Raw genomic sequence first — 23,344 nt, 5'->3', positions numbered from 1 at the left:
TAACCAGATGTTGAGAGACAAACACAAAACTACAAGCAACAGAAGCCAATATTTTTGGCATCATTAGAACCCAGTTCTTCCACCAGCAAGCCCTGGATACAACACACCTGAAAATCAGGATGCTGACCTAAAATCTTATCTCAAGGAGATAATAGAGTCTTTTAAGGAGGATATAAATAACGCAATGAAAGAAATACAAGAAAACACAGGTAAAGAGGAAACAAATAAATCCCTTAAAGAAATAGAGAAAAACATAATCAAAGAAGTGAAAAAATTGAAAAAATGGTTCAAGACCTAAAAGTGGAAGCAGAAATAATAAAGAAAACACAAATGGAGGCAACCCTGGAAACGGAAAAACCTATGAAAGAGGTCAGAACCTACAGATGTAAGTACCACCAACAGAGTACAATATATAGAAAAGAGAATCTCAGGTGTAAAAGATACCTTAGAAGACATTGACACAACAGAAAATTCAAAACATAAAAAACTGAAAACACATAGGGAGAAACACAGCCTGGAAACACATAGGGAGGCACCCATGGCTCCAGCTGTGTATGTAGGAAAGGATGGCCTTGTTGGGCATAGGTGGGAGAGGAGGTCCTTGGTCCTGTGAAGGCTGGTTGCCCCAGTGTGGGGGAATTCAAGGGCAGGGAGGTGGGCATGGGTTGGTGGGTGGGGACAAATCCTCAAAGATGCAGAAGGAGGGAAAATGGGATAGAGTTTTGGGGGGCAAGGAATGGGGAAAGGGGATAACATCTGGAATGTAAATAAATAAAATATCCAATTTTTTAAAAAAGCTATAAGGGGAAGAGGCCAAGTAACGTAAAAAGGCAGACTTATAAGAATCACACCAGAATTCTCAACAGAGACCCAAAAAGCCAGAAGAAGCTTGACACAGGTCATGCAGACCCTAATGGAACACAAATGCCTACACAGGCTACTATACCCAGCAAAATTCTCAATCATCATAGATGGAAAAATAAAAATATTCCAGGACAAAAACAAATGAAAACAATATCTATCTAACACTGCAGCCCTACAGAGGATTCTAGATGGAAAACTCCAACACAAGGAGGGTACCTACAGCAAAAAAAAAAAAAAAAAAAAAAAAAAAAAAAAAAAAAAAAAAAAGCAAGAAATTAATCATCTCACAACAAAGCCAAAAGGAGAGAACAATATGCACATAATGCCATCTACAACAATAAACATAACAGGAACTAACAATCATCTGTCTTTAATATCTCTGAACATCAACAGAATCAATTTCCCTATAAAAAGACATAAGCTAACAGACTGGATAAACAAACAGGATCCAGCAATTTGCTGCATCCAGAAACATAGTTCAATAACAAAGACAGACAATACCTCAGAGTAAAAGGCTGGAATAAATTTTTTTCAGGCAACTGATCTCCTGAAACAAGCTGGACTTGCTTTCCTTTATCCATTTATATCCAATAAAATAGACTTTTAACCAAACGTTATCAAGGGAGATGGAGAAGGACACTTCATATTCATCAAAGGAAAAATCCACCAAGAGAAAGTCTCAATTCTGAGCATCTATGCCGCAAATGCAAGGGCACCCATATTTATAAAAGACACTTTACTGAAGCTAAAAAAGCATTGAACCCCACACAATAATAGTGAGGGAGTCCCATGCTCACTAATGGACAGGTCATTGAAACAGAAACTAAACAGAGACACACTAAAACTAATAGAGGTTATGAAAAAAATGGATTTAAGAGACATCTACAGAACATTACACCCTAAAACAAAAGAATATACCTTCTCCTCAGCCCCTCATGGTACCTTCTCCAAAACTGACTCAATCACAAAACAAGACTCTACAGATACAAGAAGATTGAAACAATCTCATGCATCCTATGAGATCCCCACAGACTAAGGCTGGTTTTCAACACTAAAACAACAGAAAACCCACATACTCATGGAAACTGAACAACTCTCTACTCAATGATAACTTGATAGCTGGGCAGACATCGGGCTATGTGAAGATGAGGGACTATGCTCTGGGGGTGAGGGAACACAGTCTGAAGTCCCACGGGGAGCCAGAGCTCTTGGCTTGTGGGTTCCCAGGCCCAAAAGGTGGCCAGGAACTGACTGTTCTCAAGCCCTTGGGCCCCCAGTGCCTCTAGGGGGCCACAAAAGGGCTGAGAACAAAGTGGTGAGTTCGGGCTAGATTTACAGCAGCCAAAGGGGGGAGGGAGAGAAGGTCTGGCTCTGTCCTGCAGGGAAGAAAGTTCTTGGTCACGAAGGCTCACTTGGCTGGGTCAAGGCTGGCTTGTGTGCTTGGGTTGGGTTGGTGGGATCCATGGCTGGGAACTCAGAGAATTCTTCTGCAGGAGATTAGACAGTGGTTCTATAAGCAAAGGCCTGCTCCACTGTTCCCCACAGTGGACCCCGAAGAAGAAAAATAGTATGGGTCTTATGATGTTTATTGTCACAGCAGAAAATAGATGAAAACTATACTCCAGTTTCTCAGGGAGGGCCTGAGGTTAAATACCTTTTGCAAGGTATGGGAAGGAATGTTTAATTGGCTATACTCCTCTGGCCTTTAGGTATCTCATTAATATGGAGATCTGTCTTGAGGCTCTGTGACCTGTAGTCACGCCCTCTATCAGTGGAAGCGCTAGTGGGCATTGTCCTATGTGACTGAAAGATCCCACTCTATGGAGGTTTTCATCCTTCTGTCAGGAGCCTGGAGTCTGGGAGCGTGGTGAAATGCATGCGGTCCCTTATGATCTCCTGGGGTCTCTGGCGATTTCTAGCTGGTGCTTGACCAGAAGCCATGCTGTCCTTTCACGATCCTACAGAGAACCTGTAGATACCTCTACAGGTATCTACAGGTTCTCTGTAGATACCTGTAGAGGCAAGGCCCCAAGTTGAGGGATGGGGCCACCCACTCATCTCCAAATTTTTTTACCCAGAATTGCTCCTGTCTAAAGGAAATACAGGGACAAAGTGTGGAGCAGAGACTGAAGGAAAGGCCATCCAGAGACTGCCCCATCTGGGGATCCATCTCATACATAGACACCAAACCCAGACACTATTGCTGATGCCAAGAAGTGCTTGCTGACAGGAGCCTGATATAGCTGTCCACAGAGAGGCTCTGCCAGAGCCTGACAAATACAGATGCAGATGCTCGCAGCCAACAATTGGACTGAGCAAGGGGACTTCAATGGAAATAGTAAGGGAAAAGACTAACTAAGCTGAAGAGGCTTGCAACCCAATAGGAAGAACAACAATATCAAACAACCGTTACCTGCCCCGGACTAAACCACCAACCAAAGTGTATATATGGAGGGACCCATGGCTCCAGCTGCGTATGTGACAGAGGATGGCCTTATCTGGCATCAATAGGAAAAGAGGCCCTTGTTCTGTGAAGGCTCAATGCCCCAGTGTAGGAAAATGCCAGTGTGGTGAGGTGGGAGTGGGTGGGTGGTTGGGGGAGCACCCTCATAGAAGCAGGGCAAGGGGGATGGGATGCAGGGTTGTAGAGGGGAAACTGGGAAAGAGGATAACATTTGAAGTGTAAATAAATAAAATATCCATTAAAAAAAAATATCCTCATGCTAGCTGTCTGGAGGCCAGTGTTCTGCTAGCAACCTTCAATGGAAGAGGTAGAACTCTCAGCTCCTCCTTCCCACCTTGATGATAATGGACTAAACTTGCAAACCAGACCCAATTAAATGTTGTCCTTTATAAGACTTGCCTTGGTTGTGATGTCTCTTCACAGCAATAAAACCCCAACTAAGTCAATAGCCTGATGCAAAGTATGATTGAAGTTGCAGCAGTGATGAGAAATGTGCATCATAGTGCTTGATACCCAGTTGGTACCACTCTCTGGGAGGTTATGGAGGTGCAGGCTTGTTGGAGGAGGTACATCAGCAGACTTTGAAACTAAATGTGTAATGTCGCTTCCACTTGGCTCTCTTTGCTAAATCCTTCCTACTCCAGTCCTAGGCGTCTGCCTGCTACTCACCGACCTGCCAGTACGAACTTTTATCTGGAAACTTAAGTCCAAACAAACCCTTGCTACTGCAAGTTACCTTGCTCATGGTGTTTTACCACAGCCACAGAATAGTACACATCAAAGAAAGTAAAACTTAAAAACATATGGATTCAAAATACTTTCCTATTGATATTTTCAAAATTAGTCATTTTCTTTGTTATAGCAGGTATTAAGCCCACGTTCTTTAGCTTGCTAAGTTAGCATTCTTCTCTGGGCTACATCCCTGTCTCATTTTATGGTTTTTATATTGAGATAATTTGGTTGGCCAGGATAGTCTTGAACTCATTATAAACCAAGGCAAGCTTTGATATTACCCTTGTTCTGAATGTTTCTCTTTTAGCTTGGACTATAGTGTGTATAGTTATGTCTTGCTTAAAGATGAGTTTTTGTTCTTGAAGAAACATTAATCAAAGTAAAATTTCTGTAATGTATGTAAAAAGGAAAGGAGAAAAGTATGTCATAAGGTTATAGAAAACAAAGTTGACATAAGCATTGATTTTATTGAACATAAATATGTACAATTGTTGAAATCTCTTTAAATAAATACATGATTATAGAAAAAGAAATCTGCAATTGTTCTAATATTTCATTTTTCTCTCTACTGCTCATTTCTGTTTTTAATCTTTAGTGTGTGGAAGGTTTTATCTTCTTTTTGCCGCTTATAAAAGAGAAAAATGTTATTCCCCGAAGATTGAATTGGATGGATTATTACCTGGCTGTTTCATATGGCAACATTTAATAATAAATTACATATGTATCCTAGAAACAACTAGAAAAGTCCTTAAAACACTTTAACACTTAAAACAGCTTTAACACACACAAAACACTAGATATAATTATATTTTGTTGCCCAGGCATCATCAGCTAAATTTCCAATGCTGAATGAAATCTAACAGGTCTGTGACTGCATCCTTAGTCTCTCAGTCCTTTTGATATCCACTCCCTTGGGCTATAGAGTTTTAAGATGTGCCTCCCAAAGATTTAAAGCTCTTATTCAAAATCACGAGATCCTAATTTCTCTTCTGTCCCTGCAGATGCACATGGTCTTACAGTTTGGTCTTACAGAGAACATTTTTTATGTTCAGTTTCTTTCTGAACTCAACTCTCTTTCTCTATGTTTTTATTTAAACAAATTCTAGTCTGCTGAATCATTTCACTGGGTCAACAGTCCTCACACTTGACTTATATTTTAAGGTGATTATTTTAAATGGAGAATACTGTTAAACATCATACTAGTGTGGGATTTCTTTGAAGAAAGTGAATTATAGAACAACAGAGATACATGAATGGGGCGTAATCCTGGTTCCTGGGAAGACTTCATCTGTGTTTTACTAGAGCAGCCAGAAAAAATTTCTCCATTGGTCATAGTCACCTCTCAAATAAGTCTTGCTGCTGACACAACATGAAAGTGACTGGACAAACCACAGTGTTTCATCCAGCAGGCTGCCTGAGGAACTAGCCCCAGTCTGATCTTGGAAGATCCTTATAGGTTCTCCTTCATCTCTTCCTTTCACATTCTTATTTTCTCTCCAACTTTGGCCATTGTACCAAAATAAGTAAAATTGATATCTATGTGATATAAAGCCACAGCACAGATTAAATGATAATTGAACACCGTTAAGAATATTGAGTGTTTTGTTGAAATTCTACATATAAATTACAAAGCATCCCCCAGCCCGGGCTCACTAGCCTGACCAGATGTATAGATCTGGGTAAGTGTTGCCTAGAGACATTTTCTTCTGAGTCCTTGATATAAATATATCAATATTTTTGCAGAGATTTACTAATGTGATAGTTATAGCAAAATATTCCCATTTTTTTTTCTGTGTTCCAACATTAGCAATAAGGAAAACAAGTTGGAAATTCCAGATTTAAAATTTACTTAAAATTAAATTATTTGGCCTATGTGCTGTTAACTGGACTCCAATAGTTACTCAAACTACATTATTTCAATAGTCAATAAATTCATGTTAGATTGCAATGGTGCTTCTCACATACATTAAACATAGATACCACAAGAAAAACAGTGAGAGCTTTATATCTTCTAGACTATGTCAGAATAATGTATTTCTATTCATTTCTGTAATGTTATTTCGTTCTGATAGCAGTTTATGAATTTCTAAATTATTGTACTATGATTTGGGTTCAATCATGAAAAATATTGTTGAATACAAGAAAATGAAGTGATTTAAAAAATCTTAAAGGTATTTGTCTTTTAAAAATATCCCATTAGGCCTTAGAAATCTTTCCTGGGCTTCTAGGTGAGTAGTGTTGTAATTTGAATCTCACATTAGTTTTGCTAAAAAGCACAAATCACATCTTCGTGATGTACCAAATGTTGCTTTGATTATCAAAGCACAGAGGTAAGAGTGAGGACACCCTTCACTTTACCTTCACTCAAAGCATCTAGAAAACAAATGCCAGGTGAGACTTAGTCTTATTTAGGAAGAGATTCATTAACACAGGAATGCTGACTCAGGAAATCAGATGGTAAATTACCTTTGAGAGATCTCCAGCCTCCAAATAGAAGCAGATAACAAACACATTCCAGGTCACCCAGAGGACTAGCCAGACAGCATACTGTAGAAAAGCAGGGGGAAAAGCAGATTTATTGGTAAAGAGATCTTGAATTTCTGAACATTCAAATAATAAAATTACTGAAAATCTAGGTATTGTTTCTAGCTAAAGAGCAGGCTTGGATATACATTTCTCACTCTCTTAGTTTCTTATAAGGTTCATGGTCTCAGTGCTCATAAAATACTGAAGGACAATTTTTAGGTTTTTAAGGAAATAACATCCCCCCATTTCTCTGCAATAAGTTTTTGGTTTACAAATGTGGAGAGAAGTAGATGTTCCAGTAGATACTCTAAATATGTAAAAAGAAAACTTTTATTTTAAATGAAGACATCATTATAGTAGCTATGCAAGCTTTCTTCAGGTTATTAATGTTATTCCCAATGTAAAGGTCCTCATATCTGTGTGTATAAAGAGAATATCTTGTGTATTGTATGGATGCATCATCTGTCCATTAAAAAACGTATGGCCTATAGGAAAGGGTAGAATAGAAGGTGGGACATCTGGGAGGCAGAAAGAATTTTGAGAGATCCAACAGGAAGATGTGACAAGATGGATGCAAGGTACCTGAGCATAGGCAACAAGCCACATGGTAGAATGAAGGTTAAAATAAATGGGTTATTTTAGTTATGATCTAATAAGAGAAAGGCCTACCAATATGGCCAAGGTATTTTTAAATATACTTTGAGTCTGAGTCTTATTTCTGGGGAAATGGGGCTGGAAGGACGAACCAGACATAACTTCTACATGTGTCCCATGTAGTCAGCTCATTCTCTCTCTCTCTCTCTTCCTCCCTCTTTTTTTCACTTCTTTGTTCGTCTTAGTTATTCTTTCACAATCCCTATGACATATCATTAACCATCTACCAATTATGCCTAACTTCATTCTCTTGTTTCCTTGGTTTATATTCTGCAGTGGTGATGCATATTCTTACCAAGTTCTGATAATCCCATCAAACAGATTATATAAAAAACATCTAGAAGTCAATATCCAAGAATAATACTGCAAATAACAAAGGCCAAAAACAAATTACTCACGAATACATGTCACATGAAGGAGATGATTGCTGCAGGATATTTGATCATACCGTGAACTCAGAGATTGTGCTGTTTGTTGAAAAAAACAAAAATCTGCTTCTAGCTGTGGAATGGCTCAACCTAGCGTGTGCATACAAATGCTATTTATTGTAAACAGGATTAAATAAAGTAAACCAAAGTTCAAGAGGCAGAGCAAATAACAAGTGGACAGGGAGCAAACATAGGAAAAAACAGAGAGAGTAAGAAGTCAGAAGGACAGATAGAGAGAGACACAGGAAGTAGAAAGGAGGGAAACTAAGTTTGTGTGGTTTTTGAGATGGTGTGGAGAAGGAGAGCTTTCTTTTGGGACATGGGCTGAGAAGGAAGGACAACTAGGTGCTTTATTTGCTTCTCTGAGCTACTAGGCTTTCACCCCAGCATCTGGCTCCTGAGTCTTCATTTGTAAAATTGTGTGTTTCTTAAAAAACAAGATCGTTTTTAAAAGACGATTATTACATAGGAATCATTAAAGTTTATGTAACAGGATTACAAAGAAGGAAGATGCAAATAATGCATAGTTTATCTTGAGAAATAAAATATATAGTTTTTTTTTAAAGGTGATGCTTCTTTAAGAAGTGAATCAAACTGACTTTCAGATTTAATAAGTCAAAAGGTGGGAATTGACTGGAAGAGTGGTATCAGAAGTAAACAGCAGGTGCAGGCTTTGCTTTGGCAATTGAAATCAGGGTATTATAATATTTCTCGTCAAGGAAACCCCATGACTCCCGTCCCTTTGATAGCGAGTTTCACGTCTTTGTACTGTGATTCATGGCTTTGAACCATGCTGCCTGTGACTCACTTATTTGAACTCATCCCTGTAGACATCCCAGATTCCAAACACACTGATGACTTTCTGTTCCGCAGACTTAAACTCCATTCTTCTTCTCGGGGTCTTTTACTTTGTGATTTCTTCATCATTGATCTTTTTTTTTTCTCTATATATTACTCTTAGATCCATAAATATTTTATTTTTCTTTAAAGGTCACCTAAAATGTCGCTTGCTGACAGTCATGCAGTTGTATCTGACTGAGCTTTCCATAGGATTTTAGCTGACTCTACTTGTCTTTATTTCACCCCTAATTTCATCTTTAATTACTTATATATGTTTGTAATGTACAAACAATACTATCTTTAGGAAATAGTTCTTTTGTTTATGTTGTGTATGTTTATGTTCCTAGTTCCTAACTTAATACTTTGGCTAAAATAGACATCCAGAAAATACTATTTTAAAATCTGTGAGTAAATGATAAGAAACTGAGATGAAATATTGTTTTGGTTGCAGAATGTGGACCCTCCTCACGAACATAGTTTTTCCAGGCATACTGTGACCATTATGTAACTTGAGGAATGATAAATTGTGTAATGCAGCTAGTGATTCCAGTCCTCTTTAAAGACATTCCAACTTCTACATAGGGGTTTTGTTCTGTAGACCATAGAGAGAAGAAGGCCAAATCAAATGGACCAAGAACAAAGAGATTTGAGATGCTACATGAAATGTGAGCTGAGACTTGATGGTGGGACTTAGAAATGAAGTAGCTGAGTCAAAGGAAGATCTTGATCTGTAGAACGTGGATGCTATGAAACATGTGAGTTTGATCCATGTATGTATTTAGCTAGCTTGCCTTAGTTTGTAAACTAAAACGGAAAGTTGTTATCGGGCATATTTCTTTTTCAGTAGTTAATGCTAGTATTTATCTGCATCAAATACCTTTCAATTGCATTTTGATAGTTGTCTGAGTATTGATAAAGATATTTGCATTTAGTTATAAATTGTCACTGATTTTTTTCCAATAAACTCTGTTGTTAAGTCTGTTCTTTAAATTGTTCAAATAATAACAATTATAACAGTCTGTACTAACTTCTTTCCTTTTGCTATGATGAATGGATCCACAATAGTTGACCTTTGCTCAGCCTAGATGTAATTAGAAAGGACATTCTTTGTAGGAAAGCTCCGTAACAAGATAATAAAGTATTACACTAGCTGAGTGTCACCTACCTTCTAGTTTTCTTCAGTAAAATGAATCTTGCTTCAGTCTCATTTTTTTCTGTGAAAAGACTTGTATTTTACTTTTTCATATAAAAGCTTGAAATCATTGATCTATTGTCTGTGATAAGAGACAGATTCCTTGTTTTGCTGAAATTCTCTTTTCAAGAACTGATGCCTGAAGCATCAATAGAACATTGGAGAGACTAATGCAATTTGAGTCTTACAAAAATGCTGAAAATGTTAGCTCTAAAGGAATTAATGATTCGTCATGAGTTTCCTGTTGTATTGTGGCTCTAATAAAAAAATCAAATTATCTAAATAAAAGATAGTTTTTTTTTGCTTTTAAATCTTACAATATTTGAAACTATTTTATTTTTTTTATTAGATCTTTCATTTACACTTCAGATACCATCCTGTTTCCCCATTCCCCCCCCTTAGAAAACCCCTATCCCATGCCCCCTTTTCATTTTGCATTTATACATTTTTTTAAGAAATGTTAATCATAGGCTTTATAAGTTTGGTATTGTTCAATCAGAGGTGTAACCCACTACCCAACCTAGATATATCAACTATCTTTGACTGGTGGAGATACATGAACATCTGCTTCCCTGTCTCCCCCCTCTATCTCTCTTTCATCACCTAGCTTCTCCTCTCCTTCTTCTTCTCCTCTTCTTACTCCTTTTCTTCCTCTCAGTACTCCTCCCACCTTAGCTCCTCCTACACATCACCCTTCCTGTTAAAAGGAAACTTTTCTCTCAAAATACAATTAGAGCATAATTATGCCTATTTGTACCAGTGAGGTACAAGATAGTCCTAATACCCAGTCCATCCTCTTGTTGACTAACCAGCACCTCTGTCATCTATCCTAACTAAAACACTTAGTTCTGAACCTGGCTTTTTCCTTGGCTTTAGGATGAATGTCAGCTGATGACCATACACTCAGATCTTTTCTCTCAAAGTAAATAGCTATAAGTTTTCAACCCCATCAGAAATCCAGAATGACTGAGTTGACTATAATTTCGGGAAGCACAAAGCATAGCTTCTAAAACTTAGCCAATTTATAGAGACCTCTGAACACCTGGACACTCACTCTACTTCAAAACGTTGGAGCATCTGTTCTTCTGCCTTCTGGCCCAGGATCATCTGACAGACCTTAGTGCTGCAGAATTATTAAGGGCTGATTACTCTGTCTAGGCAGATATAATCAGTCGACTATTCTGCAAGTGTGTCTGTGAATTCCATCTGGAGGCAGCGAAGACACAGCATCAGAGGATTGTCAACTTGCTCTCCCCCCCCACTCCTCTTCTAATATCTCAACGCCCATAATCAGCTTGAAGAAGCTAATGATGAGTCAGCGCCCCTATTCCCTGGGCATGGGGACTAAGGTGGTAAATGTTGGGCTGTCTCCCTAGGGAAAAGTAGTGGTTTTGTCGGAATAGAGAGGATTAGCTAGGGTTTATTGCATAGCCATAACCTATTAGTAGAAATCTGTATAATTAATATCAAGATGAAGATATAAATTCTTAAATGGCACCAATTTACTTTGTTTACAAATTTTAAGGTTTTCATTGGCATGAGCTTCTTAGTGATATAAGAGTGAGATGAATATTGTTACTCTCATAGGCATTGTACCAGTATAACACACTTAGGAATACAAAGCTTAGACCCAGTCCTTCTTTAACTTTTTTAACTGATTTGAGATGGTCAGCCTGTGAGTTAAGGGACTATAGCAAATTCATAACTTGGAGTTTATTATAAGGGTGTTCTCTATGTTTTATTTAGAAATAGCTGAGTGGAGTTAACAGGCAACAGTCCAGATTACCTTACATGGATAGCTGGTTTTCAAAACATCAGAAATCCTTAGAATTGACATGACAAACATTTCAGTATTAATGTTCATTTTCATTAGAGACCTGTCTGCTCCGGACAGCTTCCTATGTTAAATTCTAAGAAGAAATTGAGCATCCTTGGAGTTACTCCAGTTGTGGTGAGACAGCCACTAGGCAAGAATTGCCACTTTCCTTCTACAGACAAATTACTGTCCATAAAAGATAGTTATAGCTTTTAATAGTGGCATGCCAGTACATATGTGTGGGTCTCTCTCTCTCTCTCTCTCTCTCTCTCTCTCTCTCTCTCTCTCTCTCTCTCTCTCTCTTTGTGGGGTGTGTGTGTGTGCAGGCACACATGTACCAGGACACAAATGTGAAGGTCTGATGATAACTTTCAGGGTCTGCTTCCCCCCTTTTAGTAGTATCCATTGTCATCAGGTTTTCTGGCAACCATTTCTATCACATGAGCCATCTAACTGGCCAGTTACTCAGCTACATATTATGTAGGAATGGGGATTGTGTTGTGCAAGGCTAAAATGCTAATATGTGTTTTATATTTTTGGTTGTGAGCCTAGCCTTTAATGGCTGAGCCATCTCTCCAGGCCACTAATATGTGTTTTATTAGAAAAAAATACCAATCACATCTCAATGATACTGCCACTACCTTGCCGGCTCTCTCATTCACAATAAAAATGCCTAGAATTAAATTCTAGATTTTTTTTTAAGGTTCACATATATTTAGCAGGACAAAGTATGTAACTTTAGCATAATTTGTCAGCTTTACATGCCCAGATATACAAGTAACTGTATAAATTTTTAATATAAAATGAACTTTATAAAGTATGTGTATGGAGCTTTAAAATATAGCATTTTTTTACAAAGCAATCTCTTTTGAAAAATTAAGGGAGAACAAAAGTACTTAAGACACATTTTCTCATATTATTTCAAAAAAATAGACTTTCTTATGATATTAAAAGGAACAAGCATTATTTGAAATCTGGATTTAAGTTTATAGTTTGGCATTCTAAACTTCATATTTTGTTTTCTCTAAAGTTACCAAATTTAGAAGATTATTGTTTAGTAATAATTTTATAATAGTTATTATTATTACATGAAAGAAGAAGATGAAGAGAATCTGAGATCAAAAGTGATATATTAGCAAAGGAATTGATCATGAATCACTTCACATTCATTAACTACCATCTGGATGCATGAGATTTCAGCAGATGTGTCAAAGAGGCATTATAGGACATGACCAAATTTGTCTACTGCTTTGACTTTCACTTCCTAGTGCAATGCTATCTATTATCGATAGGCAATCAATACAATCTGCAGAAATGTTTTCCAGTTTGAATATTTCCCTAAGGCTACAAAAATAACACCAGAGACTAACATTACTGAGACCACACAGGTAATATAAATACAATGATACATCAACTCTAATGAACTTCCTTAGAGCAAAACATGCAGAGGCTAAAATCACTAACAAGTAGGTGTTTCTAATAAAAGGGAAAGTGTTTGAAAGTTACAAACATCTGCTTTCAAAATTAAATGTTTATACTGTGGATGTTTTGAATACACTGATATTTTGCTCAATGGTCATCATGTCTTAGGTTAAGTTTCTCAGCTCTAAGAGATTTGTAACTTGACCTGTTGAGGTACCAGCATCACTTTCTTACTGTCTGTATAATACTGAGCACAAGTAGCCCAAACAATCCATTTAATTTTTCAATTCTTGATTATTTTATGACCAAAAACAGTGTACAACAAAAATCTGCACCTAATCCCTGCTGTAAAACTCTCTCATTAGTAAAAATCAATATATAAACATACCATTATTGTAAGTTATAATGCTCTCATGGAAGAAATATCTGGTAAGATTATTATCTAAAGTTTCTTAAAAATCTAATTCTATGTCAAGCATGGAGTACACGCCTTTATATTATTTCATTTTGGTTTTTATGGATATAAAATATTTGAATAGATTATTTTCTTTTATAAAATTAGCTTATTTATTTATTTATATCCCAAGCACTACTTTCCCTCCCAGTGCCCCCTTCACAGAGTCCATTTTGGGTTGAAAGGTTCTTGGGTGGGTTGGTGTCCTTATATCTCCACTGGGAGTCTTGCCTGGCTACAGGAAATTGCCTCTTCAGGTTCCATGTCCCGACTCCTAGATATCTCAGTGAAGGTCACCCACATTGACTCCTGGGAGCCTCTCCTATCTCAGGTCTTTGGGACGTCCTACATGCCATTAATCCTAACACTCAGGGTGGCAGTGGCAGGCATAACTCAGTTAGTTAGAGGCCAGCATATTCTACATAGTGAGGTCTAGTACAGCCAGTACCACATAGCCTATTTCATCCTCACCCAACAAAAAGAAATCTAATGTTAATCATCGATGCTGCCATAGAGATAAGGAAATTATTTTTTTCTCAGTTAACTAAACACAAAGCCTCTTATCATATGCTGAAACTTGATTGTGATTTTATAGCTGTATAGGCATTAATAAAAGATTCTACAACTTTCAGCTCATTTTAAAAATTTTCCTCCATTATTAGGCCTTTCTTTTCATAGAGAATATTCATATTTCTGAATATAAAATGGGAGAAGTTGACGAACTATCATACATCAAAACTAGCACATTTAACATTTTAACATTATACCCTCATTCTCCCATTTATGCACATTTGCTAAAGTCCTGTCTTGTCTAAATTAAAAAGAAGTCTTGCTCTGTGTTCTATAGTTCATGCCTTTCACTTGGTGATGATCTCTCATGAATAGCCTATAATATACATGAAATTTCAGCTATCTATAGTTATTGGGTTAACACTCTATGATTTAAACATTTAATGCTTTTATTATCTTTGTATCAATTCTGAGAAAACTAGGTTTCCTTTAAATATTTAAATTTAGTTTGATATCAAAATCTTTTTGGTAATCTTATGAAAAATTGTTTTGCTTAATCAACAGTCTATAAAATATGACACATTCCGTGGGTATTATTTTAATTAATATAAAAATTAACATTGAGATTTTCAGAACTACAAATCAAAACAATATCTCAGATGTCTTTTGCATGTCTTAAAGTACAAAGAAGAAAACAATTTTCTTTGACCAAAGCAATGAGATTATTTATTCATCCTAAAAACAGATATATGTGAATATTTTCTTGTGTTTTAACTCACTCAAAATATTTTAAGACAGGATTTCTTAATTTCTGAAGCTGGAAAATTTCTATTCAGAGACCTTTGTCCATCTACAACAATTAATATTATATGGGAACATTTTGATTAATGTGTGGAAATAAATTTGAGATTTAAAAAGTTATGAAACATGTCAAAATATATTAAAACTCTGAAAGCTATAGTCACATAAAATTAAAATTATATAGTTATTTTATTGATTTTTGTATGATAGGATGTTGAGTTATGGAATTGTAGTATGAGTGAGAAGAAAGTAATCTTTTATTTGCAACTTATATTTCATTTTTTCATATTTATCACTATTTGTGCTTTGGCATTACACAAAATATTTATTGTTTCTTGCCAGTCAGCAAGTATTTAAATCTCATATAGTTGTCATTTTGATTTTGGTATCCTTTTTTAAAGTTTCTAATAACAATCTCTGTTCTTTTGTTGGAGTTTTGGGGATTGGCCCAAAGTCATTAATGATAATGAATTTTCTGGACTCTTGGTATTCATAATTTGAAGATCAACCAAAATGTGTTATGAATCACTTAGAAGTTAACTGTCATGAATTTTCATGGTGTGTGTGTGTGTGCCTGCATGTGTGTGTGTGCATGTGTGCATGTGTGTGTGTGTGCGTGTGTAGGTGTGTGCATGTGTGTGCACACATATGTGTGTAGTCAGGTGAACACGTAGAATGGAGGGTTTCCTCTTCTATCACTTTTCACCTTATTTTCTGAAGTAGGATCTCTCCCTGAACCTGGACTGAGACATCAGCTCGGAACCTGAAGTCTTTTATATAATACAGTTAGCACTATTTTTATTTCATTGTTCTTTATCACTCTCCCATTATAGGTTATGTAACAGCCTTTCTAGACCTCTGCATATGTAAGTGCCCTACACTTGGAGATTTGTTATCTTTTATAGCAAAACTGGAGAGAATCGAATGCGTTTGATGTTGTTATTGCTGCTTTGTTTTGTTTTGTTTTGTTTTGTTTGTTTGGGGGCTAAGAAGGAGTTGGAGGAGGGCTCATATCCGGGAATACTGCCAAGTAAAGCAATACAAAGCGATGATTAGAGAAGAGGAGGGGGAATCTGTGCTCCACTGAAGAATCTGTCTCTAATGTGAGATGCTGGGTTACAAATGTTAATTATTCAAATTTTTGTAGAATCAAAGATATCATTCAGGAATAATAAGATGGAAAGGGTTATATTTTTGAGATATAATTTATAATCATTGAGTGATAATGTTAAGTTTATTGGCTTTTTATTGCTTTAAAAATTGGGACAGTGATGAAATTACAAAGTTTACATAGTAATTAGAAATTCAGTATTTATAAAAATATTTTCATTTTAACTTTTTAGTAATTATAAGTTATTATGAGTAACTGTTGTTATATGTCGTCCACTAGTGAATAAGAAGCATCACAGTGAGACATACAGATTTTTAAGGCCATTTGGAACACTTTGAAGACATCTTGATTCTAGCTGATTTTAAGTGGGTAGCATCTATATTTTAAATTATAAGTGCTTAACGAAAAAATTCATGTCACACTTAGATAATGATACTGTTTGCAAGATAATCTCATGTAAACCGAGATGATGGCCTATGAAGTGGCAAAGCCAAGTTTCTGTCCAACCCTGATTATTCTTGAGTTGCTTAATATTCCTACATGTTTGCAAACTATTAGCTAGAGAAAGACAAGTGTAATATTCAATTTCCTTGGTAGAATGGTGTATTTGATATGGTATCAAATTGTATTCAGTCTATATAACATGCATAGTAGGGTAACTAGTTCCCTGCATGTCCATATCTACTATAGAGCTACATTAAACTTCTCATATTGACATTGCTCATGTAGTTATTTGTTTAGCGATTGCTGTCCATATGCACAAATCAAAGAGGCAATGTTCAGCTAAGTGGACACATGCATCATGAAAATACATCTCTCCAAGTGCTGGATAGATGGCTCAGTGATTAATAGTGCAGAGTGGGTTAGAGGACCTAAACTGGATTCCATAGACCAATATCAGTGACTCCCAATCATCTGTAATTACAGTGTTTTCAAGATACAATGTATCATAATTTTCGAAAGTAAACTTCATCTGTTTGACAGGAATGACTTACATTTCAGCTAACATTATCTCAATGTCCCTGTTCCATAAGCATATCAGTTTCTGGTAAATGTATTAATTTATTTCACTACAAAGTATTTCTCGATTAAATGTCAGGGTAATAAACAGCTACTTTCAATAGTGAAAAAATTTTCTGTCTACTTCTACATCGATGTTTCAGATTTCATACACTGGTGTGATTATGAGGATTATCCTTTGGTGCTTGCTATTCCTTTATTTCACTTGTAGTAGTCCACTCCGAGTTTACCCTTGCTGATTCAAATAGCAGGATTCCTTCCCATCTTATAGCTCAATAGTCTCCCCCCACTCTGTTTTTCTGTCTCTCTGTCTCTGTATGTCTCTCTGTCTCTGTATGTTTCCTGTCCTTCTGTCTCTGTCTCTGTCTCTCTGTCTCTGTCTCTGTCTCTCTCTCTCTGTCTCTCTCTCTGTGTGTGTGTGTGTGTGTGTATGATCATATCTTATCAGTTCATTCATTCACAGATGGATGCAGGTTAATTATATACCTGTTCATTGTGAGCAGTTCTATAGTAAATCTGGGAATGTCAATAACTGTTTTGATAAACTAATTTCTTTCTGGAAGATAAAAAGCCAATAATAATTCTGAGAGATTTTATCTTGGTGCTATTTTTAAATTTTAAAGAACTTCTATACTGTTTTCTATAATGGATGAAGACTTAAAACTTGCTCAGTGGTTTATCTCTCCACAGTCAAACAATGACAAAAAGAAAAAGAAAAATCTTCCAAAAAGAGTTGATACAGATATTTTAAATAGTGTGCAATTTTAGTAGTGTCTGAAATTTCATATGAACCTCATTTTCCTAGTTGAGATTCGAGTAGCTACTGTATATAGTGTAACTGCATATGATTCTTGCCTGTTAATTGTTTTATGACTGTTTTTGTATCAGAATGACCGACACTGCTACAGGGTGTTCAGGTAATCTCATTTGCTTTAATGGACATCATCAAAATCCAAGGAAAATAACCTTGGTAGTTTTCACATTGTATTATTAGTTCATTTTGTCCATAGTGTGCTTGATATAATATATATATATATATATTACATATTATATATTATATATAATTTTAATGTACATAATATATAATTTTTATAATACACTATATATACTATGCAGCCCAAGTTGGTCCCAAATTTTCAATCTTCCTACTTAAGCCACCTAAGTCGAGACTAGAAGTGTTTGTTATCATGCTTGGCTACTGTGAATATTTAGAACTTCAATTGGAATGTAGGTATATAAATGATTTATTATTATTTGTGACTTCAGTGATGTTTTAGATAACATAAAATTTATCCCAATAGATAAGCATATCCAACAATTCGTTGACCTGACCAATGCCATGGGTGTTTCCTTCTACATTGTAAGTGGCTTACAATTTCAAATTTTTGAACTCATTTTGGGATATATGTACATTAATTATATATTCAACATTTTTGTTGAATTATATTAATATATATAATATGGCAGATATGAATATATTAATAACACTTTATCTAGGAATTTTCACATTAATATTTTTTGAATTATTTAATAGAAAGATCTCTCATGAATATAGGAGTCTTGAGCTTAAATACAAACTGCATGAAGAATATATAGATAATTTGGTAAAATAGCATTTAGAGCTTGGTATTTTTTAATTAATATTTTTGAATGGATGCAAAGAAATATTGTTATTTTTCTTAATAAGTATATCTTTTTTGTGTAACAAGCCTTAGCTCCAGTGCCCGTGGGCTTGTCCAGCAACTGTGACAGTGATAAACAGTTTCACTTATGTGTCAGCCACTTAGGCAGTCAATCATTTTTATTGGAAATAATGACTGCAGAGAAACATGAACCACAAGGATTAGAACTGGGGACCACTATATGTATCATTCTAGGAAGAATTTCTTTAAAATGACATATTTACAGTTTCTTAAAAAATGTATTTTATGAAAAGCCATCAGCCCCTTAATGACCATCAGATGACAAACTAGAAAGACAGGAACCATTTGATCAAATATGTTTTTGGATGATGGAGACTTTAAAATAATAATAAAATAATATTATTAAAACCTTTAAATTCATATTTATATCTATGTATAGTATGAAAATATCCTAAGTGATCAAAGGATAAAAATAAAGCTATGGGAATGATCAACACACTGGTAATTGGTAATTAGATTTTGATATATAGACTAGTGACTTTCAGTGTTCAGGTACTTTTAAAAGCTACTGTAGGGCTAAATATACTTACTCACATATTATGTAATTCAAGGATAAGAAGCTTAATAACCACCCCTTTCTTAAATTTTATTTTCCTAATTAAGGGTAAATTTCAATTTAGTCCAAAATGACACAAGAAATTATGTTTTATAAATTAGTCTAAAAATAGGTTTTATATGTTCATATTATTACCAAATAATTTGCACATCTATCCCATATGCCCAGTGTACTCTCACACTGATGTTATGATCTTACTTGGTTACTTACATCAGATACTTATTTCTGATCTTTGCTTACAGGTCACAATTCCAGCCCATGACTTACAAATTCATGAACACAAAATCTTAATAGTTAGGTAATATAAATATTGGAGAAATTTTATTCAAATAAATTTTAAAATGATGTATCATGCCTGTATATTTGCCACATCATTACTGTCTTCTTCATATGGAAAGCATTTTCTTTTTAATATAGCCTATTCACATACTAAAAAAATTTTTTAAATATTTAAATAATACATCTCTATACCCAAATAAGTATTTGGGAGATTGAGAACTCCTCTATTGGGTTTTAGCACTCAGACTTTAGTGGATATTGTAGTTCTTTAGGATAACCAACATTTTTTCCTCTCCTTGCCATAAGTATTTCGGTTGGCAATTGACAGCCAAGTAATTTCTCTACAATTATCTGTGGTGACATTAGGGTATCTTGTTCCTGCTTATGAATCCTTCCAAGGAGTCTTATCTCATACTGGTTTTTGTTAAGGTGTAATTTTCTTAGGCTCTCTCACACTCCTGGAAAGATTGCCTGGCCCCAGAACTCTGTGTGGAATCCACTAAGGCTTTTATTGCCACTGACTTGCAATATATCCTCCCTTGAATGATCTTGCTTCCCCAATCCTTTACAGATGTTGTTCCAGGGAAAACTCTAATAAATTGCCTACACAGAAATCTCTATTTCAAAGTCTATTTCAAGAGGAATACAACTTATAACCATCCAAATTAGGAGTTCTCTTAGATAATGGACACTAAAGGGATGTAGATTACCTCATGGCTGGCAATAAAGATCTTGTCACTTAAAATAGATGCTATCATTATAGTTTGGGAATGATACAGCAGTGAAACTTGACATTTTTACTGGGGTGAACTGAGATGACTAATTTAGACATAACTAATGATGAACCTGTCAGCCAATGAGCCACAGTGAACTCCTAATAGAAAGCTTCTCTGAGAAAACTAATAGCCAGTGAGTAACAGATGACATATTAGTCCCTTTCTACTAAGAAGAAGAAATGACTCATCCAGCACAAGGTGAATCATTCTGAATGATTTTGTGTTTATTCTATGTGTTATAAAAATAAGTCATTCACAGAAGGCTTAAAAAAATATTTAGTCTACAGTACAAGAACTTGATAAACCCAACAGACTTTTGAAGTTGCATTGTATGGTTAACTTGGAGAGGATGTATGTGAAGAATGGCCTTCCCTCTGATATATGGAAAATACCCTGAGTATATGACTATTACATGGTGTTTTATTCCTAGCTGGTGGAATAACTAGATTCACAACGGGATAGCAGAGGAAAGTACTTCTATAGATCTATACTTAGACAATTTGAATCTATTTATAATCCAGTTTTTGAAGATCTAGAGGTTCTGGGTTCCTGCTGAGGACTCATTCCATAGATTATAATGCAAAATTTCTATGAAGTTTACTATATGACTGCTACTAATCACATTATTATTAGTCATATTGTGTCTTGACCCAAGATACAAGCAGAGAAGAAAAGTGACCCTTCCCTGACAAGAATAATAGATCATGACCATCACTGAATTCAGACAAAAATATAGTTGAAAGCAGGTTGAAATATGGGGCTTCTCTTGATTATTTCCTATCCTGCTAGGCTCCACATCAATCTAGAAGATAAAGTGCAATGTTGGTAGATGAAATTTACTGTCCTTATCTTAGTTATTATCTTGTGCTGTGACAAAGTATCCTGACATAAACAACAAAGGAAGGGTTTATTTGGATTATAGTACCACAGTTTAGTGCATCATGGGAGGTTGGGGGATTACTAAAGCAGCAGTATGAAGTAACTGATCCTGTTATCCTCAATCGTGAGGCAGAGGGAGATGAATGTCCTGTTATCTCAATTTTGCTATTTTACTCAGTCAAGATACCAGCCAATGAAGTATTTCCACCCATAAATAAATTAAGTTCTAGTTCTAGACAATCCATTTCAACTACTACTCTTCTGGAATAGAGAAAGAAAGGACAGCACAGAATTAAAATGATATACATCAGTGGGTGCTCTGAGACCTGCTGCAGATGGAAACTTACATTTTTCAACCAACTCACCATATTCATCATGTAAACGAAAAGAAAGATGAATGGAACATTTCCAGGGACATGGTTAGTTATTAATGAAGAAACAAGAAGTTTGAAGTTTGTTATTCAAATTTCCCAATTGGGACTAAATTTTCATAATTTTAATGTAATGCAAAGAATAATTATGGTTTCAGTCCCAAGAGCACACATGGGAAACATCCTAGAGTATCCACTAGAGTCTGAGATAAGGAATGTTTAAAAGAATTCCCATCTTCCAAATACCTATTTTCTACCTTGAAGTAATATTGAGAAATGTTTATTCTGAATGCATTGACCTTGTTTTCATTTTCTCTGAAAGTCTTATACCTTGATGGACAAGAACAATTGGCTCATTCGAGGTCACAACCCTTATCTAAGTATCGCCTATGTCCAATATCAAGTCCATGAGGGAAAAAGAAAAGCTTACCCAATATTCGCCCGATTCTTGGTGTATTTATAAAATGCAAATGACATTATAGTTCCAGATCAAGCCATATCATATAAATTGTACTGTTTTACAGTTCCATTATTTATCTGACCAAACAGTCTTGTCATTGAGAACACACTTCAATAAACTTGTCCTATATTAATCTTCATCTTAGAATCTGCATCCCAAGGACACATCTACATGTGTAAATCACTATGGTGATTTTTTTCCAGTAAAAATGAGGTTCCATAAATAACTTTGGCATGATTAACTTTTGTATGAACTGAAATCTTTATAGTATCCGAAAAAATAAGGCTGTACTTGGTTACAGGCGAAAAATTGATCAATATGTGAAACACACAAATGGTATAAAAACATATGTTTATGAAAATGACATAATATATTACCTTTTCAAAGAGTATATAAATATAAAACTGTAGCCATGTAGTCACACCATCCATACTATATCACCAGTAACTCTGGCATCTGGAAAGTAGCATACTCACACTGGTCTAAAACACTGTGTTCATGATTTTAATTCTGCATCTTCAGCTGGATGTTCCTTTTCATTTCCACTGTTTTATACTTATACCTTGTTATATGTCCCACTATACTCACTGATAAAAATCATATCATGTTCCACACTAATTTAAATGATAATATACTGGACTTTATAAATTACTCAGGATTTTACAGTTTTTAATATTTCTAGCTTTTCTAAAATGAATAATAATGACATTTCAAATAGTTCAATAAATTACTTTATATTTCTTTTTATACTCTAAACACATTTCCCCCTTAAATACAAAGCATTCCAAAGCAATATTGTTATTTGTGAGTGTATTGAATACATATACTTTATTTATATTCAAGCTTTTTAATTTTTTCTGTCACATTATAATTGAGTTTAACTAGGAATGAGTCTTGGCATCTACACATAATACATATCATTTATTCATAGCTCAAAATGTACTAAATACTACTTTAACAATTTTGTGTCATTGCTTCATTTAACCTTCAAACAACACTGTTAAATAAGTAGTTATTTTCATATTAAAAACTGAATAAATATGCATAAGACTGTTATGTATGCTATCACACTATATTCAAAATTATACTAGCTGTCTTGGTAACAAAGGGAAATATGAAAAAATAAACTTTTAGACAAAATTAAACTTGGTTGTTCATAGATGGTATGATTATTTACATGAGAGTTGGGAAGTAGGTGAGTAGAATTAATTTAGAGTTTAATACTGAACAATATCTAATAAAATAATAATAAACTGTTCCTTGTATACCCAGAAAATATTAGAAATCATTTAAAATATTCTGAAATTTCTGTGTTACTCTCGATATGCACCTGGGTATCTTGTAAATCTATACAAACACTTTAGAAACAGAACATGAAAGTTGTGTAGGTTGCTTGTTTAGGTGACTGATCTTGTATATCAAGAACCATAGGGTTTATCTGTAGATATGCTCAGAATACTAAGAGATCTAAGCAGTCTTCTGATGA

General features: G+C 35.2%; 1 protein-coding gene across 3 annotated transcripts in view; it reads right to left on the bottom strand.

The window, feature by feature from the left end:
• The window catches only part of Nkain2 (sodium/potassium transporting ATPase interacting 2), a 978,239-nt gene that overhangs the window by 453,604 nt on the left and 501,291 nt on the right, over positions 1–23,344 (bottom strand). For all 3 annotated transcript variants that reach the window (XR_013108250.1, XR_013108249.1, XM_076927919.1), the window contains one exon: positions 6,527–6,607. Coding sequence is in view for 1 of the 3 variants with exons in the window: in XM_076927919.1 (XP_076784034.1) it covers positions 6,527–6,607 (81 nt within the window). In the remaining 2 variants the exon portion in view is untranslated. The remainder of the gene's footprint in view (positions 1–6,526; positions 6,608–23,344) is intronic.

The sequence above is a fragment of the Arvicanthis niloticus genome, chromosome 30 (assembly GCF_011762505.2).
Source record: "Arvicanthis niloticus isolate mArvNil1 chromosome 30, mArvNil1.pat.X, whole genome shotgun sequence".
NCBI classification, from domain to species: Eukaryota; Metazoa; Chordata; class Mammalia; order Rodentia; family Muridae; genus Arvicanthis; species Arvicanthis niloticus.
The sequence above is the reverse complement of the archived record's forward strand: the minus strand, read 5'-3'. Positions and strand labels throughout refer to the sequence as shown.